At 43.6% G+C, this 21,510-nt stretch overlaps 1 protein-coding gene across 10 annotated transcripts in view; it reads left to right on the top strand.

Moving 5' to 3' along the window:
* Positions 1 to 13,465, top strand: part of FBXW11 (F-box and WD repeat domain containing 11) — a 122,414-nt gene extending 108,949 nt beyond the window's left edge. For 5 of the 10 annotated variants that reach the window (XM_040444946.1, XM_040444914.1, XM_040444905.1 and 2 more), the window contains 4 exons: positions 1,344 to 1,454; positions 2,795 to 2,873; positions 4,201 to 4,386; positions 10,830 to 13,400. In XM_040444946.1, the coding sequence (XP_040300880.1) occupies positions 1,344 to 1,454; positions 2,795 to 2,873; positions 4,201 to 4,362 (352 nt within the window). In that variant the 3' untranslated portion in view covers positions 4,363 to 4,386; positions 10,830 to 13,400. Of the gene's footprint in view, positions 1 to 1,343; positions 1,455 to 2,794; positions 2,874 to 4,200; positions 4,387 to 4,979; positions 5,207 to 10,829 lie in introns of those variants that run through there. The other 5 variants (XM_040444953.1, XM_040444921.1, XM_040444929.1 and 2 more) reach the window with 2 other exon arrangements.
* Positions 13,466 to 21,510: the final 8,045 nt, after the last annotated feature.

Below are 21,510 nucleotides of genomic sequence, written 5' to 3'. Positions count from 1 at the left end.
CTGATCCCAAGTCGTTTTTCCATTGTCCCAACATATGCTGGTAGCTTTTTTTCTTTTTAATCAAATTGTTTAATGTTTGGGCAAAATAAAGATTGGTTTCAAGATGATTTTTAAAAGAAAGAAGGAAGGAAGGAGGGAACAAAACAGCAATAAAGCTGAAACTGCTGCAAGTTTTCTTTATCCTTTTAAGTTTTAAGATATTATTAAAGTCAGTTGACCCTGAATCTTGGTTCTCTTGTATCCATCATGCTTTATATTACTTAATATTTCATCAGTAAATAGTCCTTACCATTCTCACCGGAATCTCTGAGATTTTACAAAATAATAATGTATATTCCTTTATAGTTTATAGAGGGGAACCACTTTGGAGTCAGTGGCAGTGCTGAATGGCTCTGCTCACAGTAGGTTAGAGAAGCCACCGTCACTGACACTGATGAGAAGATTTGCTGAGGGTGGCTGTGGTAAAATATTCATTGGGTATATGGTAAGAGCTATTGGGAGAGGGGCTAAGAAAATGTTGTTACAGAATGAGTTTGCTGACTTTGTTTTGTACAAGTTAGTTTGCTATGATTTATGTTTATAAACAATGTAGAAAAATCAATGATGACAGAAAAATTAAAAAATTTTTATTTTCAGAACTGTTCTGTAAATCATACACCGAGAAGAAGGCTGGGCATAGTGTGTGGGTTCATGTTCCTGAGACACTTCATATACTTAATGAGAGGCTCCCACTGTGACTGTGTAAACTGGACAACCCTCGTGTCCGGGAGTGTTACCTAGGAGGGGTGTCCCTAAACCTCATCAGGAGAGGAAGACCATTATTGGTCCACTGGTTCTAACTTCAGTGGGTCTCCTGGATTCCAGGCTAGAAGTGCCTGGGGTGGAAGCCTACCCTCCTGACTGTATTATATCCTCCCCCAGCCCACACACATCATGTCTTTTCTTCTCTCCTGCCTGCAGTCCCTATCTCCCCCGGAAAAGCCCTTCCTAGACCATTTGGCTACATGGTTTAATCAATTCAGACATCAAAAGAATGCCTAGGAACTAAATATATTGAAGTTTGTTGTTTGTTGATCTTATTTAAATAGTAATACATGCATGTGATTAAAAAAGGTTTCCAGTTGAGTAAAAGAAAATACAATGAGAAGTAAGGCTTCTACCCAAATTAGTGCTTTAAAATGTACAAATGGTATAAATGTACATGCATATCTCTCTCTGTGTACGGTGTAGACTGGGAACGAGATAGAAACAAAGTTCAGGAGAGAGTGAAAGTCACGTTACGGGGCAGGTAGTGTGAATCATGTGTGGGAAGTTGTTTCACAGAGATCTGTTTCACATTCAAGGCTATGGGATATCGAATGTGGTGCCTGTTTAAGAGTCCTAGAGGGACATGAAGAATTGGTCCGATGCATCCGGTTTGATAACAAGAGGATTGTCAGTGGGGCCTATGATGGGTATGTATTTCAGGTTTCTAAGTGCACTGCTGCCATGGTATCTAGAGGAAAAGGAGTGCTGAATATTAAGCAGCTACGTATCTGCCAGTTCTGTGCCCGGTCCCTTCTGTGTAATGGTGGATGGCAGGTGTTGCCGTACCACTTGATCAAGTGAGGCCACTCTGTCCCAGAAGGATGAGCAGTCTTGCCCCAAGTCTAGCAGAGCCTCTGTAACTCCTGTGCTTACACCTTTAACCGTTATTGTAAAGGTTGTGTGGGAATTCAGTTCTTTGCCTTCGCCCTAAATTAAACCAACTCTGTGTGTGTGTGTGTGTGTGTGTGTGTGTGTGTGTGTGTGTGTTCGGCGATACATTTCCTTTCCCCTTTTGGTTAATTGAACAAATACTCTTTAAAAAGCCTCGTGACTTTTTAAATGAGCAAGTGGCAACTGTAAACCTTTCAAGGTGACCTTGTATATACTCACAGATTAGTTGGTCTGTTTATGCTCCTATTATTAACTTTCAGCATTTGCTTAGTTTGAAGAAAGGTATCCTTGGAATTTCCCAGAGAGCCCTAGTTTCTGTCAGCAGCACCTACTCAGCCCTAGAGAGCCCCCGATTAATGAATTTGGTGACATAGATTATCAAGTCAGGAACTGAATTCAGATAGCATGAAGTTGTTTTCTTATCTCCCTTAAAAATATTTCTTCACAGTTTCAGCAATCCTGAGAATGTGTAGGTCCTTGTTTTTTCCAAAATCAGATGTAATTAGTTTAAGTAATTTGTAAAAACATAAGCATGTTCTCCATTAGCTTATTATTACTTTTTAAAATTTATTTTGAGAGAGAGATTGAGAGTACAAGTGGAGAGAGGCAGAGAGAGAGGGAGAGAGAATCCCGAGCAGGCGCCACACTGTCAGCATAGAGCCCGATGCTGGGCTTGATCCCACAAACTGCAAGATCACACCCTGAGCCGAGATCAAGGGTCAGATACTCAACCAGTGGAGCCACCCAGGCACCCCTCCGCTAGCTTTTATACTAGCAGTTCATGTGCACTCCTTTCTATCAAGGAAGTGCTCGACAATATATAAAATGTTAACTTTCGGGGCGCCTGGGTGGCGCAGTCGGTTGAGCGTCTGACTTCAGCCAGGTCACGATCTCGCGGTCCGTGAGTTCGAGCCCCGCATCAGGCTCTGGGCTGATGGCTCGGAGCCTGGAGCCTGTTTCCGATTCTGTGTCTCCCTCTCTCTCTGCCCCTCCCCCGTTCATGCTCTGCCTCTCTCTGTCCCAAAAATAAATAAAAACGTTGAAAAAAAAAATTTAAAATGTTAACTTTCCCACTAATCGCAGTCTTCTTTTCTAGGAAAATTAAAGTTTGGGACTTGCAAGCTGCTTTGGACCCTCGAGCCCCAGCAAGCACGTTGTGTTTGCGCACGTTGGTGGTAGGTAATCTGTTGAAGTGGGAGTGGTTCCCGTGCTGGAGGGTGGCCTCCTGTAGATGGACCTGCCCAGCTGTGTCACAGGAAATCTTATGTATCTCACAGCGTGCCTTCAGAGAAATGCACTGTTTTGTTCATTTTGGTTAGCCCAAATCAGAGAGTAATTGACATTGACGTTACAGTGAGCTCTTCCCTAAGGAACATTAATACAACTTAAAACATGAAAGCAGACATCCTCATTTGTAGGTGGATTGGTTTCCTCGTAGAGCTCAAAGTATTTCCTTCCTATAGATTTGGAAGAGTTCTTTTATTTATTTATTTATTTGTTTGTTTGTTTGTTTATTTATTTATTTATTTTTATTTATTTATTTAGATGTTTATTCATTTTTGAGAGATGGGGAGAGAGCATGAGTGGGGGAGAGGCAGAGAGAGAGGGAGACTCAGAATTCCAAGCAGGCTGCAGGCTCCGAGCTGTCAGCACAGAGCCCGATGCGGGGCTCAAACCCACGAACTGTGAGATCATGACCTAAGCCGAAGTCGGACACTTAACCGACTGAGCTACCCAGGTGCCCCTTGGGAGAGTTCTTAATACGGGTATCCGGTTACGTTGAATTTTTATAATACAGCACATTTCTGTATTATTAAGATGGAATTTCTCCTCAGTCTATATTGTGTGAATTATTGCTTTGGCATTTAAAAATACTTTATGTAAATCTTGTTTTAACATCTTTAGCAGGCTCATTATTTCTAGTAGTCTGGTTGCTTTTGTTATATTAATGAGGAGACAGTTTTTTGAAAATATTGATAGATTTTTCGTATTTTTCGTAGCTTTACCTTTTATTCTATTTCTTTGCTTCTTGCATCGATTAGAACATGCAGAACTATGGTGAGGGCCATTCTTGTTTTCTTCATGATTTTAATGAGAATGCTTCTTACATTCCACCATTAGTTTTGAGTTTGGCTGTGGTTGAAATAGATATTCATGGTAATGTTAAAAACACTATCCTTCTGGTCCTTTTTGCAGTGTATCAAGAATGGGTATTAAATATTGTTGTTCACCTTTCCAAGATCTTTGGTGAGGCGATCACATAATTTTTCTTCTTTGACACATTAATGAGCCAGGATCTCAGATACAAAGATTAATTTAAAGAAGAGGCCTAGAAGGAAAAGCCAGAATTTTGTCCCTGGGGTGAAGGACAAAGATCAGTAAGCTCTGGAACATTCAGTAAGCCTGGATAAGTAGCTGCATTTTCAGCCTGCGCCAGAGCACGGGTAGAAATGAGGGATTGTAAAGGTCTCATTTTACTCATCAAGCTGTCACATTTCACAGGAACATTCTGGACGTGTGTTTCGGCTACAGTTTGATGAATTTCAGATCATCAGCAGCTCCCATGATGACACTATTTTGATTTGGGATTTCTTAAATGTGCCTCCCAGTGCCCAGAATGAGACCCGTTCTCCCTCCAGAACATACACTTACATCTCCAGATAACAGTCTGCACTTTACCCGTTTCAGGTGAGTTTAATCTTGCTAATTGAATTCATCTTCCCTTTGGGGGAATTTTGTGATTTGGGCTCCCCATCGACAGGAACCAAAGTTATTAGTGTTTTTTAGCTGTGTCAACTTTGCAGTTCTCATGTAAGACTAGATCTTTATGGTCACATTAAAATAAGATCTAAATCAGAGTCCTACATATTGTGGGTTTTCACATGGGCAGACAGTGTGATTCCTGTTTTTAGAAACTGATTTCCTAAATGATTTCCTGTCAGTTTAACACAGGCAGGGTCCTTCAGATTCTGTTTTGGGGTGCAGGAATCTCCTTTTTCTCTTTCCTGTTTTTCAGTTCTTTTATTTAAAAAAAAAAAAAAAAAAAAAAACAACATCAGCCAAACACTCAAACTTCCCCCTCTGTCCCTGGTATAATCTACCCACCATCACTGTCCCCTAGAAGAGGAATGAAAGAAAGGTGTTTTGTTGAGTGAGCCCCTAGAACCCATTCTTCGTCCACTAGATACAGCAGGTACCCTGGAGGCAAAGTCCTTTGCTCTGGTTACAGGAAGAGTTAGATCCATTGTAACCATTGATGATGGCATGTTTTGATTACTAAGGGTGTCCAGTCTAGAGGATGAGAAGCCTTACTTGGCTGTGTCCTGGGACCTGATGACCCTGTTCATCTGGAGCAGTATTTCCAACTCTGAATATTTTGCAAGGGGGCCAGTAAATCCTGTGCACGTTAAACTTTACAGATTGAATAAATTGGTTTGTACCTACTTGTATTACTGTGTATATATGTATGTAAAGACTGATTAATAAAATTCATACTTATTTTAAAATATTACTTACTACTTAGTGGCTCTTTATCATTGTATGTTTTCTGCTCATTAAATGTTAAAAGTGTAAAGAAAGTTTAGATGCAGAATTGTGGGGAGAAAAAAAAAAAAGGGCCCTTAGATCACCAGGTTACCATCATTTCTAATACTTCTTACTTAAGACTCTAAGGCCCAAAACACAGATGTCCAGGAAGTTTGTCTTACCCAAGAGTCAGCGGACTATAGGCAGAGTCCAGATTTGTTCCACTGCCTGATTTTATTCCCCTGCTACAGCAAGCTAAGAATAGTTTTTTACACTTTTATTTTTTTTTTTTAATTTTTTTTTCAACGTTTATTTATTTTTGGGACAGAGAGAGACAGAGCATGAACGGGGGAGGGGCAGAGAGAGAGGGAGACACAGAATCGGAAACAGGCTCCAGGCTCTGAGCCATCAGCCCAGAGCCCGACGCGGGGCTCGAACTCACGGACCGCGAGATCGTGACCTGGCTGAAGTCGGACGCTTAACCGACTGCGCCACCCAGGCGCCCCAGTTTTTTACACTTTTAAATAATTGAAAAAAAATTAGAAGAAGAGTACTATTTCATGACACACGAAAATTATATGACATTCAAGTTCTAGTGTCCATGAATGAAATTTTATTATAATAGCCACATTCAGTTGTTTACGTATTGTCTGTGGCTGTTTTCATACTTCATTGGAAGAGTTGACTAGATGCCACAAAGACCATATGGCTTGTGACATCTAAAATATTTATTAGACAGCTCTTTAAGAAAGTTTGCCGTCCTCCAGTCTTGCCTCTGCCATCGATTAGTGATAAACCAAGGGACTGCAAGAATGGCAAATAAGTTTTTTCTTCATCCTGGCTGAGTTTGATCAGTAGTGCCTGGCTGGAGTGCTGCCTTTGGAAGGATTCTGGGACTTTGTGACCCCAAGGGATAATGCTGTGATGGGTTGGCAGTGTCTGCCTGGATGTGGGAGGTGAGCAGTAACAACCTGTAAGCCACATACATAGTTACTGTTCCTGGTCCCAAGTGCGTTCATATTATTTCTCATGATAGTGACCATCTATCTGCCTTGCCACCTTCTCTCTGGATGGATTCTTCCAAAGTTGAAAAAACTGTATGGCAGAATTATTACATTTTTTTGAATGGAGCCTTAAAATAGATACAATGGGGGATTACAGAGGAAGAAGGCAAGGATCTCTTGAGTGATTGCTCCTCTGCGCTTCAACCGCCCTTCCCCAAAATCCTAAGGAAGATACAGGGAAGGAGAAATGGACCTAGATGAAAACTGGTTTCCCTCCTGGTCTTTCCTCTCCCTCTTCAGCCCGCTCTCCATTCTGCTGTCAGTTAGGATCATCTTAAGCCCTGCTTCTGCCGTCCTCTGCCTTACTGGTTTCCTGCCGTTCACGGGATCATGGTTCAACTACTTCACATTAGCTGACAGGAGTTTGAGCATCTGGTTGTTACCTTGTGTCCTCACTATGCTCCCCATGCTCCCGTCTCCTGTTACTCCCTTCCAAAACCCTAGCTGCAGCCAGACTGAACTCTGTTTAATGTCTCTAATTACACTACAGTAGTGCAGACCTCCACCATCTCCCTCCCCTTGCTTGTGTTATTATGGCTTCTAGACAGCCCCACTCCCCCTCTGCCCTTTCATTTCATGCTTAATTTATTATTTGATATTGAAATGGTTTGCACGCCTGTCCCACTCACAAGGCCGTGGGCCTCCTTGTGTTGCGGAGCTCCAGGGTTCATTGGAGTCCCCGGTATATTGTAAGCGCTCATTGATGTTTGTTGGGCAAGTGACACCCATGGCCAAAATGACATATTTGTGTTTTTTCTCCAAGGCCACACAAGAATTTACCCTTAAGTAGATAAATACAGTTTTAGGGTATTCCTGCAGTCACCTTCAGCAAGCATAAAGATAATAAGTCAGTGAAAAATTGGAGTAAATCATCTAAACTGACACGGTCAGGTACTAGATACGTTCCCTAGGTAGACAGGTCACCTAGTTGTACGTGTCTCCCTCTGCCCCTGCCCCTGTTGTTTTTTTAAGCCAGTTTTACGGAGATAGGATTTGTGCAAAACTTGCACTTGTTTAAAGTGTACCGTTTGATGAGTTTTTACAAATGTATACCTGAAAATACCTCCACAATCAAGATAAGAATATTTCTGTCACCCTCAAAAGTTCCCTTGTGCCACCTTTGTAGTCAAAGCCTGACCCCATCCCAGCCTTAGCAAAGACTGGCTTGCATCAGTTTACATTTTCTGAAGTGCACTGTCCACTGTGGTAGGCAATAGCCACTTGTGGCTATTGAGCTCTTGAAATGTGGCCAGTGTGACTCAGGAACTAAGTTTTAAATTAAATTTTAATTGAATTTAATTGAATGTTTAATTGTATTTAATCATACTTTATTTAACATATAGTTACACATAAGTAGTGATTCCTGTTTGGACCGGCATAGTTTCAAAAGTTTTGTATTTAGCTTTTACATTTCCGTCTTTGATCATTTAATTTGTGTGTGTGGTGTGAGATAAGAAAGTCACTGGTCTTTTTATATAGCTGTCTAGTTGTTCCAGCACTATCTGATTAAAAGAATTTCCGTTTCTCATAGATTTGCTTTAGCGTCTTTGTCCAAAAGTCAATTGACCATTTATTTGTAGGTCTATTTCTGGACTCTGTTCTAAGTCCATGATTTATGTGGCTGTCCTTTCGCCAATACCATAGTGTGTAATAAATATTCCAACTTAAAAAAAAAATTGCTTTGACTATTCTAGATTCTTTAGGTTTTCATATTCAGTTTTGAATTGTCAAATGCAGTTAGCACTGCATTGAATTGTAAGATCATTCTGGGGGAGAATTTCCACCTTAACAAATGTTGAGTCTTACAACCCATAAACATGGTAGAACTCTCTATTATTTAGGTCTTATTCAGCCTCCTAGCAGTATTGCACTTTTGCTTTGCTTTGCTTCCCTTTGCTTTGCAAAAGCAGCTTTGCACATCTTTTGTTCAATTTATTTCATTCTTTTTCTTTTCTAAGCTATACATTTTCCTCTACACATTGCTTTAGCTGCATCCCACCTATGCTTTTGTTTTTCCACATAAGAGCGGCACATAAAATAGGACCTGGGCAACTGTAGCTGGAATGGATAGTCTCAGGGGAATAGGTGTATCAGAGAACAACTTAAGTGGTTAACGCTTTTTTTTTCTTTTGTATTTTTGATATGTGTGTTTGTCTTCACGTTCTGTTTAGAGAGGTATGTGGTAAAATCCAAGACATCCATAGTATGTTTTCCCTCTCTGGCATATTTACTAGATGAATGTTAGAACACAGTAAAATTTCACAAATTGGACAACTTTTACATATTACTTTAAAGTGCCCAGGAACAAGATTTCTTCGGTTGAGAAATGGAATAATGGTCACCCATCGTGTTTCTCTCATTCGCTGTGGTAGAAAGGAAACTGTGGTGTTACTTCTTCCAGGCCCTCCTCCCGCCCCTTTTTGGGAATGTAAGAACAACTGCCCTTGTTATGATCCACAATTATAAATCAATGGAAAAATCTTATCTGCTTTTTAAGCAGCACAAGCAGTGAAACCTCAAATGTGTTTGTCTCTTCAAAGTGAATTACTTTTGACAACCTTGGCAGTCAGCTCTATAGATTTTACTGCTCTTTTCCAAATTCTTTTCATTTATTGTAACATGAAAAAAATTATTACCATGTGATACTGTAAGATTTATGCATAATAAGAAACACTACCCTAATGATGATTTAACCTTGCAGTAAAATATTCACCCCTAAAATATAAGGTAAGAGTATTTCTATGTCAGGAAAGTTAGCAACAGATTTATTTGCTGAGTCATTTTTTTAAATTACTAACTCCTAAGAGCTAATATATACAGTAGTTCTCTTTTTTATTACAAGACAATATAAGATCATTATTAGGAAATTAGAATAAGTAGATAAGCCAAAAGAAAATAAACTCCTACTCATGATTCATCATTATTCATTCCCTTGTAGATATTCTTTCAGGCTTTCTAAAATTATGGTTGAGAACTGTATATGTTTTTAAAATGCTTTTTCCCCCCCTTTATTGTAAATTTGTTCCTTGTCTGTAATGTCAGTATTTGTCTAAATCACCATCCCTAATGGCAAAATAATATTCAGTTGTTTGCATGGGCCCTGTTATGTACATAAGTTTTCCCCCAGCTTTTAGCTGTTATAAAATACACTGCTGTAATCATTCTTTTAGCTTAATCTTTGCTTTATTACCTTTGGATAAAATTCTAGAAATGTCTGCAGTGTCAGGTTTAAAGGTATGATGTTTAAAGACTTTGGTTCATAGAGTCATGTTACTCACCAGAAGAGTTAAATCAGTTTACGTTCCTGCCAGCAGTGTTTGAGAGTGCCTACTTCTTATCTGTGGATGTTAATGTTTTAAAAATAATACTCTTAAAGATCCTTCATGCGAAAGCTGTGGTGAATGAAATTAAATCTCTCTTGAACTCATTGAAAAGGCTTATTAGGATTCTTGATCTTTATGAAAATAGACAACCTTTTAGGAAAGTTTCCTTTAAAAAAACATACAAGCTTTTTAAAAAAATCTCTTTCTCTCTCTTTTTGTCAGAGAATCTTAGACATATAGGTAACTTTTAGATCTTCTAGGCTATTGGTTTAGTGCCGTGTTTGGAAAGGGTTGTGACCCATTAGTGATGGTGAAATCATTCTAATGGATTTTGACTTTGTTTTGATGAAATTTAGAATAGAAAATGTCAGCCTGCATTGTACATAGTAATGATAAGTTTAGGTGCGTGCGCGCGCGCGCGTGTGTGTGTGTGTGTGTGTGTGTGTACACATATTTATATACATGCATGAGTGTAGAATATATGATTAAAATGTGTCCCTGACTCAAGGTCACCGTCAAAACAATATTTAGCATTCAGTAGTCTTTCCCTCTACATTGTATTGTCCTTTTATAAATGATTTATTTTGAAAAGAAGTAGTTTCTGATTATTAGCCTTCTATTTAGAATGAATACTTTATTTACTAGTTTTTGCATATTTTTGTTTCACAATGATAGATGAGGGCTCTCTCGGGCAGATATGAGACCAGCCGTTGTAGGCTTTGGATGTCATAAAAGATTATGCTAACTATAAAATCTAACACGAAGCATATTTTGTTACATGCATAATTTTTAGCAGGAAGCACTGAAAGATGTACGTTACAGGGGTCAGTCATCTCTTCTAATGCCCTCTCTGTCACTTAATGGCTAATGCTTTGAGCTAAACAATGTGTCTGAGCCTTAGTTCTTTTATTTGTCAAGTGGGTATAATAGTTTCTACCTCATAAGATTGTTGTGGTTTTAAATAAATACGATGCCTGGTATGTAGTACACTCAAAACATCTTGCAGCTTTTATTTTTTATGTATTTTTATATAATACATAAAGTCTATTTTTTTTAATATTTTTATATGTTTTATATATTTGAAAATCAGTAATGTGTTATGTGTGCACAAGGGCATGTCTGTGTGGGTGTGGATGGGCTGTGGTGTATATCTCCATGTCTAACCAGAATATCCATCCACACTCCCTTTGTGTTTTGTTTTGTTGTTTTGTTTTCCCAGGGTTTCCTAGTCTTGAACTACTGGCTACATGGCTACCAAATGCCTAAGGGAGTTCTTCGCAGCTGAGTTATGAAGCTGGAATTGGTTCTAGACGCTGGGTAGATGCAAAGCAGCCTAACTCTTCCAAGTACCAACATTTCTCACCTCCGATTCCGGCCTCTACTTTGAGAAGGATACCTTAGCTTCACCGACTTCCAGTAGAACAGAAGCCCATTTCCTCCCCCCATCAGTGAAAAAAAAAACAAAATCTAATGCTTCAAATGTAAATTGTTCATATAAAAGGAACGTACAGTCTGTCTGTTTTACAGAAGTAAATCGACCATCAAGAGAAGACTTGGCCTCTAATTTATATTGCTTTGCACTTTGGTCTGATACTAAGAAACCGCATTCTTCTTTGGTGAAATTTTGGGTGCCAAACACCTACCCAGAATGTCCAGGGCTTTCCTTTTCAGAAGTTAGCATTCTCCTTTTGACCGTCCAAGTCATTATGAATTCTGACCTGTGTTAGGAACATGTTGGACAATGGAAACATTTCTCTGGTTTGTTTTAGTAATATTTTTTGGATCACACTTCCTTTCTGTACCAATTTCTTTTAATTTAAAGAACTATAAGCCAGGTTATATTATCTCCCAACAGGTAATATAGCTCTTTTCTTTTATTAACTGTTCTCTGTCCCCCAACCATCTCCTGATATTTGGTAGAGTAACACTTTTACACGTGTGCTTGCCTCCTAATTTAAAATACTGTATCCGCATGTAGATATAATGTACATAACAGTTTAACCTCAAGGTTGCTAGAGTCAGGGCCCCTGTGCCTGAGACACTAATACAGAGTGTGTTCGCACTTAGCCATGGGCTGGGCTCAAGAACCTGATACCAGGGTTGATGTGGATTACCTAGAACCCTTCCTGCAGTATTCATACGGTATTTTTATTTTGTCATTGTCACTTTGTGTGGATGTGTGTGGTGTGTGTGGTTTTAACGGGAATCTTGTTTTTAAAATGTAGTTTCTAAAGTTTAACACAAAATGTTTCATTCATTGTGCAGCGTATGCAACAGAGAGGTACCTTAACATTATTTTTTGTCGTTCTTTTCCTCCCAAGTACTTCTCTGAGTACTAGCGTTCATTTGACTTCACCGTCAAAGATCATTCTTCTGTGCGTCAGTAACCCTGGAAAGGGGGGAACAAGAAGGCCCTGTTGACTGGGTTTCCTGGCACTGGAATTCAGGCATCCTGGCTTTGCCAGGATGTTAACCGGGCCTGCTCGTGTGTTGGAGCCCGTATCCCTTGGCAGGTTGCTTCAGGGGCCCATCTTGAGTGGGAAGGGTACTCCTGTGTGGTGCAAAGCCTCAAGCTCCTGAATCCCATTGCCGTCATCTCTGGTGTCACATGTCGCTGTGGCCCTGGCAGGTGCCCAAAGCTCCCGAGTGCCCCGCAGCCCGAATGTGTGAATGGCACTCTCACGCCGACCGTGCACCGAAAGGACTTTGGCATTCGGTTGGCACTCCTTTTCCCTTGTTCAATATTAGGTTCCTGTTTGCCCCTTGCCATTGTTTCCAAAGATTAAGCAGTGTCAGTAACATTTTAAAGGACCAATAAGAACCTCCTGTTAACTAAACCTCTTCCCGTGGAAGCACACTCTATAACTAAAGGGAAGGGCCCTGGGCTCTGTTCTGTCCTTTGCATTGAGAACGGTGTGGGGATCAAAGTGTGTGTATGTGATTTGTTTATTGGTTTGGCTTGGCTTTTTTGATTTTTCTTTTCTCCTTTTCTAAAAATGCATCCTTCCCTTCCACATGTTACCAAATTAATTTCTATTTTTGAGAAGTTGAGTCTCCAAGTGTAAAAAAATAAATAAATAAAAGGAAATCTCTATTTCGTGAGGTAGATGTTGTAAGCTTGACAGTGGCTGTGGAAGTGAGTTCTCACCTTTACCACTCTCCACCTTACAGCTTTATATCAGACTGGTTAGGAGAGCCCGGGGGTGTGGGAGGGGCGGGGGAGGAGGCAATTCTTCTGAACGAATGGACTTTCTGTTGTTGTTTTTGCATGTTTAATATAGAAGTTCTTGTTCCTTGGGAGATCATGGCCTTTGAATATGCACACAACCTTTGAATTGTGCCTATTAAATTATAGCAGGGGACTCTGGCACCCAAGGAATTCTGACTTTCTGGGATTATAGTAGTAATTCCCAGCCGTACTCTGGACTTTATTTTGCTAACCATAATTGAGCAACTGTAAATTACTGCTATATTAATGTTTTAAAGCACTGGGATAGTCTAATTCTAACTTGTAATTAATTATGTTTGCCAATTATCTGTTTGAAATAAATTTGTGTCTGAACAGCTATTGAAACTGTTAAATTGTACAGATATTATTCATGACAGCTTTGTACTGTGGAATGTGCTTAATAAAAAACAAAAAGTTTGACTTTTGTCCAATAAATTGCTAAGTAATGTCAATAAATCAAGTATGAGTATTATGCAGTACACCTAATCTGGCTTCATGCAATTGTTACTTCAGCTACTAATTCAAAGCCAATACTCTTAATAAAGTGTTGCAATACTCTGATGCTCTGTTAAGAAATTTTTCAAAAAAAAAAAAAACCAACTGTTATGTTCTCTCAGTAATTCAGTGATGTACCATTAAAATTTGTAGATTAAAAAACAACAACAACTCATCTGCTCTGTAAAATGAGGTTGAAAGCAAACTGCTTTCTGACTTGGGAGAGGTTTGTGTGCGATAATACCAGTCCATGCTGGGGCGTCTTGCTCTTTTGTTTCACTTTCACCTGAGGAGCTGGGGGCTGGCTTCCCCGTAAGTTCTTTCTTCACTGCTTCACAAGTTACTGTAAAAATCCGAAAACGGCCCCTTCAGTGTCCCAAGTGGCTCCGAGGGTAAGTGGATCCTCTGGTTCTCGAAGAAGCAGGTGGAGGTGTGAAAAGCACGCTTGCTGCCTGACCCCGGTAAATGCAGGACGTGGGACTGTTGAGTTGTCCACGTTCACGGATGCACACACCACTGGCTGGTTACTAAATCAGGAAGGATACCGTTTGCGTGTGTGGGATTCTGCTCAGAAGTCCTGCGTGGTAGCGGAATTTTCCGCGTAACTAGATCTCCCCGCCCCCCATCAACCCGCCAGGTTGGTAATGTGGACTTTGGGGATGAGAGTGTTTCTAGACAGTATTGCCTCCATCCATTTTTCTTGTAAATGTTTTAAAAATATGTAACATGCATATGATTAAGCAAACCTATGTACAAATCATAGAGTAAAAAGTGATCCTCCCTTTCACCCTGGACCCTCAGTCCCCTAGTATTATCCAGTTTTTTGTATATCCTTCAACAGCTAATAATACTCTGTGTATGTATACATATATGAGTATATCATATGTACACACACACACACATACACATCACCACACCCCTTTTAATATCAATGGTAGCATGCTGTGTCACACTTTCATCTTACACTTTTTTTTTTTTTATTTTGAGAGAGTGTTTGTGTGTGAGGGGGGAGGGGCAGAGAGAAGAACCACAAGCAGGCGCCACGCTGTCAGCGCAGGGCCCGGTGCGGGGCTCGGTCCACGAACCCCGGCGATCATGGCCTGAGCCGAGATCAAGAGATGCTTAGCCAACCGAGCCACCCAGGCGCCCTTTCATCTAATATTCTCTAGGAGATCATTCCATGTGAGTGCATGTAATTTTACCTCCTTGAGCATGACTGTGTAATATTTGGTTACCATAATTCAGCAAGTTCCTTGAGGGAGGAGTTGAGGTGATTGCTTGCCCTTCCTTGTAGTGACTCATTTTTCACAGGTCTTTCAATCTGTGCCTGTGCTAAATGTGAAAAACTATTGGTAATTTGTGCTCATCATTATGAACAGCAGACCTTGAGCCCGAACATTGCTGCAGAGTGGGAAGGACCTCAGCTGTCAGACGATCTTAACCTCTCCAGTCGTCTCCTACAGTCACATAAGTGTTCAATAAATAATAGTTTCTTTTTTCCTCAGTAGGTGAGGTGTTACTGCAAGAAATTGACAGCTACAAATGCATCCCATATTGATTATGGAGATTCTAAGAGAGGTTTTGTAAAGCTCCTTGGATATACAATCAGAGATGAGTGGTTCTTTGCCATTCAGCCTGTTGGTTTTCTAGTTAATGAGGAGAAAAGGAAGTTGGGCCATCTGGCTAATAACCCTGTTACTAATTAGCTGTGTGGCAATACCCCCTTTGGGGTCTTAGCTTCCCCATGTCTAAAAGAAGGTGTCACTAGCTCAAGTCCTGGAGGGCACATGCCCCAGCTCTAGACAATCTATTGGCTTGCAGGAATGCAGACCCTGTAATGCCAGGTGTAGATTTCCAAGAAAAACTGAACATCCATATTATGTAAAGACCCAATTTTTATAAGTTGGGAACTTTTAAAGTCAGTCACTGGAGCACTGACAGCATTGTGATCCCTGAACCAACATGATTTGAAACATTTCTAGTAGCGACCTCTTGAAATATTGTGCCTAGGTTTGGCCACCGAACACTTGAAGAATAGAGATTTCAGAGAAAAGGGACAAATTAAATGATATGCCCTGTGACAAAGTCACCAGCCCATAGAATGACTCCATACATGTTCCTTTAGGAAAAATGACCAAACAAGGGAGGAGTTTGAAAAAAAAAAGGAGGAGGAAGGGGAAGGAAGGAGCCAAGAGCTGGCGACCACCGTCTTCAGTCACATTGTGAGTGTGAGACCAGCTGCCTGCTTTTGTGCTGGGACTGAGTTCACGTTACAGCAAGGCAGGCTTTAGGCCCAGGATCGACTTGGTCTTCCGGCTGGAGAAAATTCTGGGAGCTCCAAGGCCTCCAAGCTCCTGTTGGTTTTCTTGATGCTGGGTCTGAGACCTCATAGACGTTCAAACTTCTATGTGGGGTGACTGCGTACATGGCTGTCTTAAGGTGTTTACCTGCCCAAAGATGGGGTGATGGACCCCATACATCAAATGCTCTGAAATCCTAATCCAGTTTGTAAGAATTTTTCTTGGTTATGTGTAGCCATGTGAAAGAATTATAGTGCAGGCCATAAGTAACGTTTTTTGTGTGCATGTAGGGTAAACTGGAAAGCAGACTCCCAAAGTGGAGTGGTATTCTTGATTGCTTTCAACTTTCTGGCTTTTTACTCATCCTGTCTCTAGGAATTGCTTCATCGTATTTTTCGTATGTTGTTGGACTGGCCTGGGAGAACCTACGAGTGACAGCCATAGACTTCATCTGTAGTGGGGTCATGCCCAAGGAACAGCTTAAAGCTGGCGAGATCTCAGTGACTACAGCGTAAGCTCCCTCCACCCTTTACTACCAACCTCGGATCCAACGGACCTTTCTCGCGGGCTGTGTCTTACTCTCAAATGCCCTGCAGCTCTAGGGGTTGAGAAGGAATGCTCTCAGAGCACTGCAGCCTTTGGAGCTTAGTATCACGCCCAGAGATACCCCACGGGGGGGCTCTGGTCTACTGGATGGAGGAAAGAGCATGAGCCTTGGAGTCATGAGACCCAGCTTGAGACTGGAGCTCTGCCACCTATCTGGTGGCAGCCCCATAAGCAAGGACATTCTCTGCCCTGAACCTGATCTTCCTCTAGGAAGTGGAGACAGTGTTTTAAAGTCTCTTCAAGAATTAAATGACATAGCCTAAAGATCTGAAATCTCAATTCAAGTCGACTCGAAGCTCTGTACCCGTACATAAGATACCTTTATCAGTGCCTGCTCCTTTCGGCAGCTCCAACTGTGGCTTTTAAGCAGCTGGTACAGAGTGTCCAGAGCAGAGAAAGGTGTTATGAGGGTTAGGGTTCAGGATGGTGGGGGATGAGACAAAATCAAACGTGTTCAGGCAGCCTGAGAGAGGCCTGTCTGGGCCTCTTGAAGGGAAACACAGGAGCTGGCACTTGGAATTATGCTGACCGTCCCCAGGGAGCATTTGAGTCAGTAACCAGGGCCTGGGCTGCTCAGTCGGTGCAACTGAGGGAGGTGGACCAGATGGACAGTATTTATGCCAAGTTACTTTTGTTGGTTTTTAACTTTAGAATAATTCAGCTTTAAAAGCAGTCAACTTATATCCTCCTGGGGTGTTTCTGGGAAGAGAGTGAGACCTCAACACGCCAGTATGCTCAGCAGATTGTAGTGTCTCCAGAGTGGACAGGCGAGACTTTCACGTCCTCAGCGTGTGTGTGTGTGTGTGTGTGTGTGTGTGTGTGTGTGCGCGCGCGCGCGTGCACGCATGTGGGCGGTGGGGCGGGGAGCAGGGTGGGCAGTGCAGGGAAGAGGGTGGTTCAACGCCAGCTATAGCAACAACAAGAATAAACATAACCACCAAACAGTGAGTGCCAGGCCTGCTGGGAAGGGCTTTCCACACCGTGTGATCCTCACAAAAGCCCTGTGTGCTATGTGTTCGTACCACTTGACAGCTGAGGAAACTGAGGCCCAGGTCTGTCTTGCTAGGCGGCTGGGCTTAGCCTTGATTCCAGTCTATCTCGGCTGCCACAGCTGGCCTCTTACCACGCCACCCTCTGCCCACCCACCGCCACCCCGCCCGTGCTCCACGGGCACTGCGATCAGCAGTGTCTCCCCGGGGGAGCCTTCCTCTTACATTAACAGACGCTCTGCACATCTGTTTTCCTCCCCTGCCATACATTCTTTGGTCATTAATAAATGTGTGCAGCGCTTTCATCAATGCACAAAGTTTGGTAGAGTGTAAAGAACACAGCAACATAGGTGCCGGGGACCCGACCGTGGCCAGGCTGGTGGGCCAGGCTGAGCATCTATCTTGGCAGCACTGGGCAGCCGCTGATGGGTTTAAAGCCGGGGATGAGCAGTCAGAAGGCTGGTGCCAAGATTCAGGAGAGGCATGTTGAGGTCTGGAATAAGGCAGAACACTGAGGAGGTGAGAGAGGGCGGTTTTGCGGGGTGTTGAGGAGGCAGGAGCTGTGCGATCCGAGGTTGAGGGAGTAGGAGGCCTTAGCGAGGGCCCCCACGGTTGGCGTGTCTCCCATGCGCCGCTAGGTGGAGCTGTAGGGACAGGAGCCCCGCCCCTGCTCTCAGGAAGCTTCCAGTCCGGAGGAAATAGACAATATACCGTGGTTGCTACGGTATACGCACGCGCCCGTGAATTCACGGGCTACATCCTGATTGCGCTAAGTGCTGTGAAGCGATTACGACCGTCTGCGAGTGTGCAGCGGGCTGTGGGACGTCTGAACCAAGACCTCAAGGATACATGCGGGAGCCGGTGGGGGACGTCCCAGGCCGGGGAAACACATGCAAAGGCTGTAAGGTGGGTATGTCCCTGGACCAAACTGGCAGGAGGGGCACTAGGTCTCCCCGATAAGGGAGGGAGGTTTGGGTGGAAGGGTGACGCTTTCGGATTTGGACATTGCAGGTGCCTGAGAAATAGTCACGTGAAGCTGACTCGGGCTGCCTCAGGAGAGAGAGAGAGAGAGAGAGAGAGAGAGAGGGGGCGGCTTTCGAAGAAGAGCCCAGACGCTGAGTCGGGAAGGATGTTGCATTTAGGACAAGGGCACAGGAAGACAAGCCAGCGACAGAGGCGGAGAAGGAGCAGCTGTAAAGGTAGGGTGGATGCTCCCAGAGCTTGGAAAGCCTTCCTCTCTGAAGAGTTGCCTCCGGCCTGGCCGGGCCTCCCGGGGAACAATGCCTGTCCACTCATCATGCCGCAGGACACCTAATCCTGCTTTCCCCTCCTTCAGCACAGCGCCCCATTCTCCCGATGGCCAGGCTCCGGTCGCAACAGCAAACAGCCCGGCCCGGCCCTAGCCTCTCTTGTCCTTGGGAGTGTTCCCTGCAGCCCATCTGCACAAACAGACGGGGGCCAGGTCTGCGCCTCAGGAATGAGAAGATAAAAGGGACCATCGGGGCTTTTTCCACCGAAGGCGAAAGCATTTTATAGAACGGGCTGCGAGTTTTTGTTTCAGGAAATTTCATCATGTCTCCAAGAAGGGGAGGGGGAAAATGAGAGAGGGAGAGGTGGTGGTGGGGGAGAGAAGTTAATTGGCCTCAGATTTTCTCACTCCCTTTTCATGTTGGTAACACGAGGCGGCCCAGGTCAGCCTCAGGTCAGCGACGTTTGGGCTCTTTAGTGCCCCTCTGTGAATACCTCATTTCTGTAATAGTTTTTCCTTTAAAAACAGCTCTGCCTTCTTTGGCAGATGGTGACATTCCATTAGCATATGGAATATTTTTCAAAACACATCCGAAAGCATGTCTCTTACGGAGGAGACTGGGCAAAAGCAAACGAATGTTTGAAAAGTATGTTGGGAGCAACTCAACATTTAACAGAAGGCTCCCACTCCACCGCCCCCATCCTGCCCCTCCCCGCCATGGCTCCCGGGCTGTTACTGTAACCAACAAGAGGAGAGGATTTTCCCCCAAAGCTTGTCTGTTGGCTTTACTTTGACCATCACAGTGCACAGAGGGTAGCTCGAGAGAGCCTGAACCCAAGAGGATAAAGAGCACATTTCTTGGACTGGAATGGACATTGGCAAGCTTTTGTGGATGTGGCACCAGGGGTAGTGATGAGCACTGCTTGTTCATTGAACACTTACTGTGTGCCAGATGCTGCGTGTGACATACGTTATTGTCTTTCCTGCTGAGATCCATCTACCACACTGTAGGCAGAGTGATCTCTTGAACCTCTAAGTCAGAGGTCACTGCCCTGCCCAACACACTCCAGTGGCTGGCCATTGTGCTTAGTTAGAATCAAGTTCAAACTCGTTGTCATGACGCAGCAATCTAGCCCCTGCCTGCCTCCCCAATCACAGTTCCCTCTGTCACTCCCACTCCAGCTGTGGGGCTGGCTTCCCATTCCTTATTTCTGCCTCAGGGCCTTTGCATGTGCTGTTCCCTCTGCTTAGCATGCGTTTCCTCAGTTATTCATTATGGCTGCTTCCTCATCATTCAGGTCTCAGCTCAAATACCCTCTTCTCCTAGGAGCCTTCTCTTACATGTCACTCTCCGTTGCATCCTGTGTTCTATTTATTCCACAGTACTCACCCGTTTATTACTTTGTTTACTTGTATTTATTCAAGACATATTTACTGAAGGCTTACTATGTGCCAGGTACCGAGGCAGGCAGTGACAAAACAAATATCCCTGCTCCTGGGAAGCCTACAGTATGACACGGGAAGGCACATGATAAACAAATTGTATAGTTTCTGATATCCCTTATCAGAACTTCCTGAAGTCTGGGACCTTATTTTTCTTCTTTAGAGTCCATTTTGGGCATGGTAACCACATAGTTAAATAAAGGACTGGATCCCATTGTATAAACAGTGGCATTGAGGACAGAACAGAAAGTGGTTTTCAAAACGGCAGAGCAAGGATCTGAATCCAGCTCTGTGTGATTCTGAAGAGGGCTCCCTACAAGGCCGGCCCAGTCCAAGGCCTCTTGCAGGGTGCCTTCCCTACTGTTTCCTCCTCCCAGCCCAATATCTGGGTCCTCCTCGTCTCCCCCACCACCATCTGACCTATCTCATGACTGTGCCTTCAGCTCCCCACTCTCTGTGGGGCTACTAGGTTTCTGTGTCACTCTGGGCCATATCCGTGAGCTCCCTGAGGCCCAGGTCCCTGGTCAAAGTGAGAATTTAAACCACAGTAGATTTGCCAAAGCTCTCGAGGTTCTGGTATCTTGAGTTCTGATTGACTGATCTGTAAATTGGGTTCAGGACAGGTTGAAAAGTGATTTTGATTTCTGCATCCCCAGCTGAATAGTAATGTCAAGGGCCAACACAGTCTCAGTGGCTATCTCTTTTCAGACTCTTATTTCTAGCCCTCTACTCAGCTCACTCTGCTGCTCCAGGGATAGAAGCCCAATTCACAATTGCCTGGGCAAAGAAAGGCATTGATCGGCTCATATTACACAGGAACCCAGGAAAGGGCTAAGCTTTAGGCATGGATCTGGGAGCCTCCAGCTATGTCATCAGCCCTTGGGTCTCACTCTCCCTCCCTGCCCAGCTCTCCTGTCTCATGGTCTCATTTGAAGACAGGCTCTCTGTGCACACGGTGGCCAGGTGACCGCTAACAACCCTAGGGGCACATCCTATCCTCTGGGTATCTCTGGGTGGAACAAGGTCTCTCTTCCTGGCAGGCCCAAAGAACCCTGGACTCAAGACCCCTCGGCTCAGATTGGCTCACGTGCCCACTCTGAAAGCCGTGGCTGTGGTCAGTAAAATGTGATGCTCTGGCTGGCCAGGCCTGGGTCACAGGCCTGGAACCAGGGCCTGGGGGTCTAGCCCACACAAACCATACAGACTGAGAAGGGAAGGGAGGCAGATCCCAAGGGAAGAGCAGGGTGCTGAGGTCCAAAAACAAAGGAGGGCAGAGGCCAGGGAGATAAAACCCCGGGTCTGCTGCTCCTGACACCAGGCATACATTTTCCCCATGGCGAGTGACGAAGTTTGCATGTTCTTCCAGGCTCAGCTCAAATGCTGCCTCCTGCCCCATCCGCGGAACAGGGACTAAACCCTCCATGCCCGAACCCCTCTCCTGCCTTCCACTTTCCCCTTCGTGTTGTAGCTAGTAGTGTGCACATCTGAGGGCCTGCAGGTGGAGAGGGTGAAGAGTCCGCCTTTGGGGGCACAGGGTTTGGGTTCAGATCTCACCCTGCTGTTCATTGATTGGGTGACCAAGGACTAGG

This window comes from Herpailurus yagouaroundi, unplaced genomic scaffold (genome assembly GCF_014898765.1).
Source record: "Herpailurus yagouaroundi ecotype Mexico unplaced genomic scaffold, PumYag 29, whole genome shotgun sequence".
In the NCBI taxonomy this organism is placed as follows: domain Eukaryota; kingdom Metazoa; phylum Chordata; class Mammalia; order Carnivora; family Felidae; genus Herpailurus; species Herpailurus yagouaroundi.
This window is presented reverse-complemented; position numbering and strand designations above follow the sequence as displayed.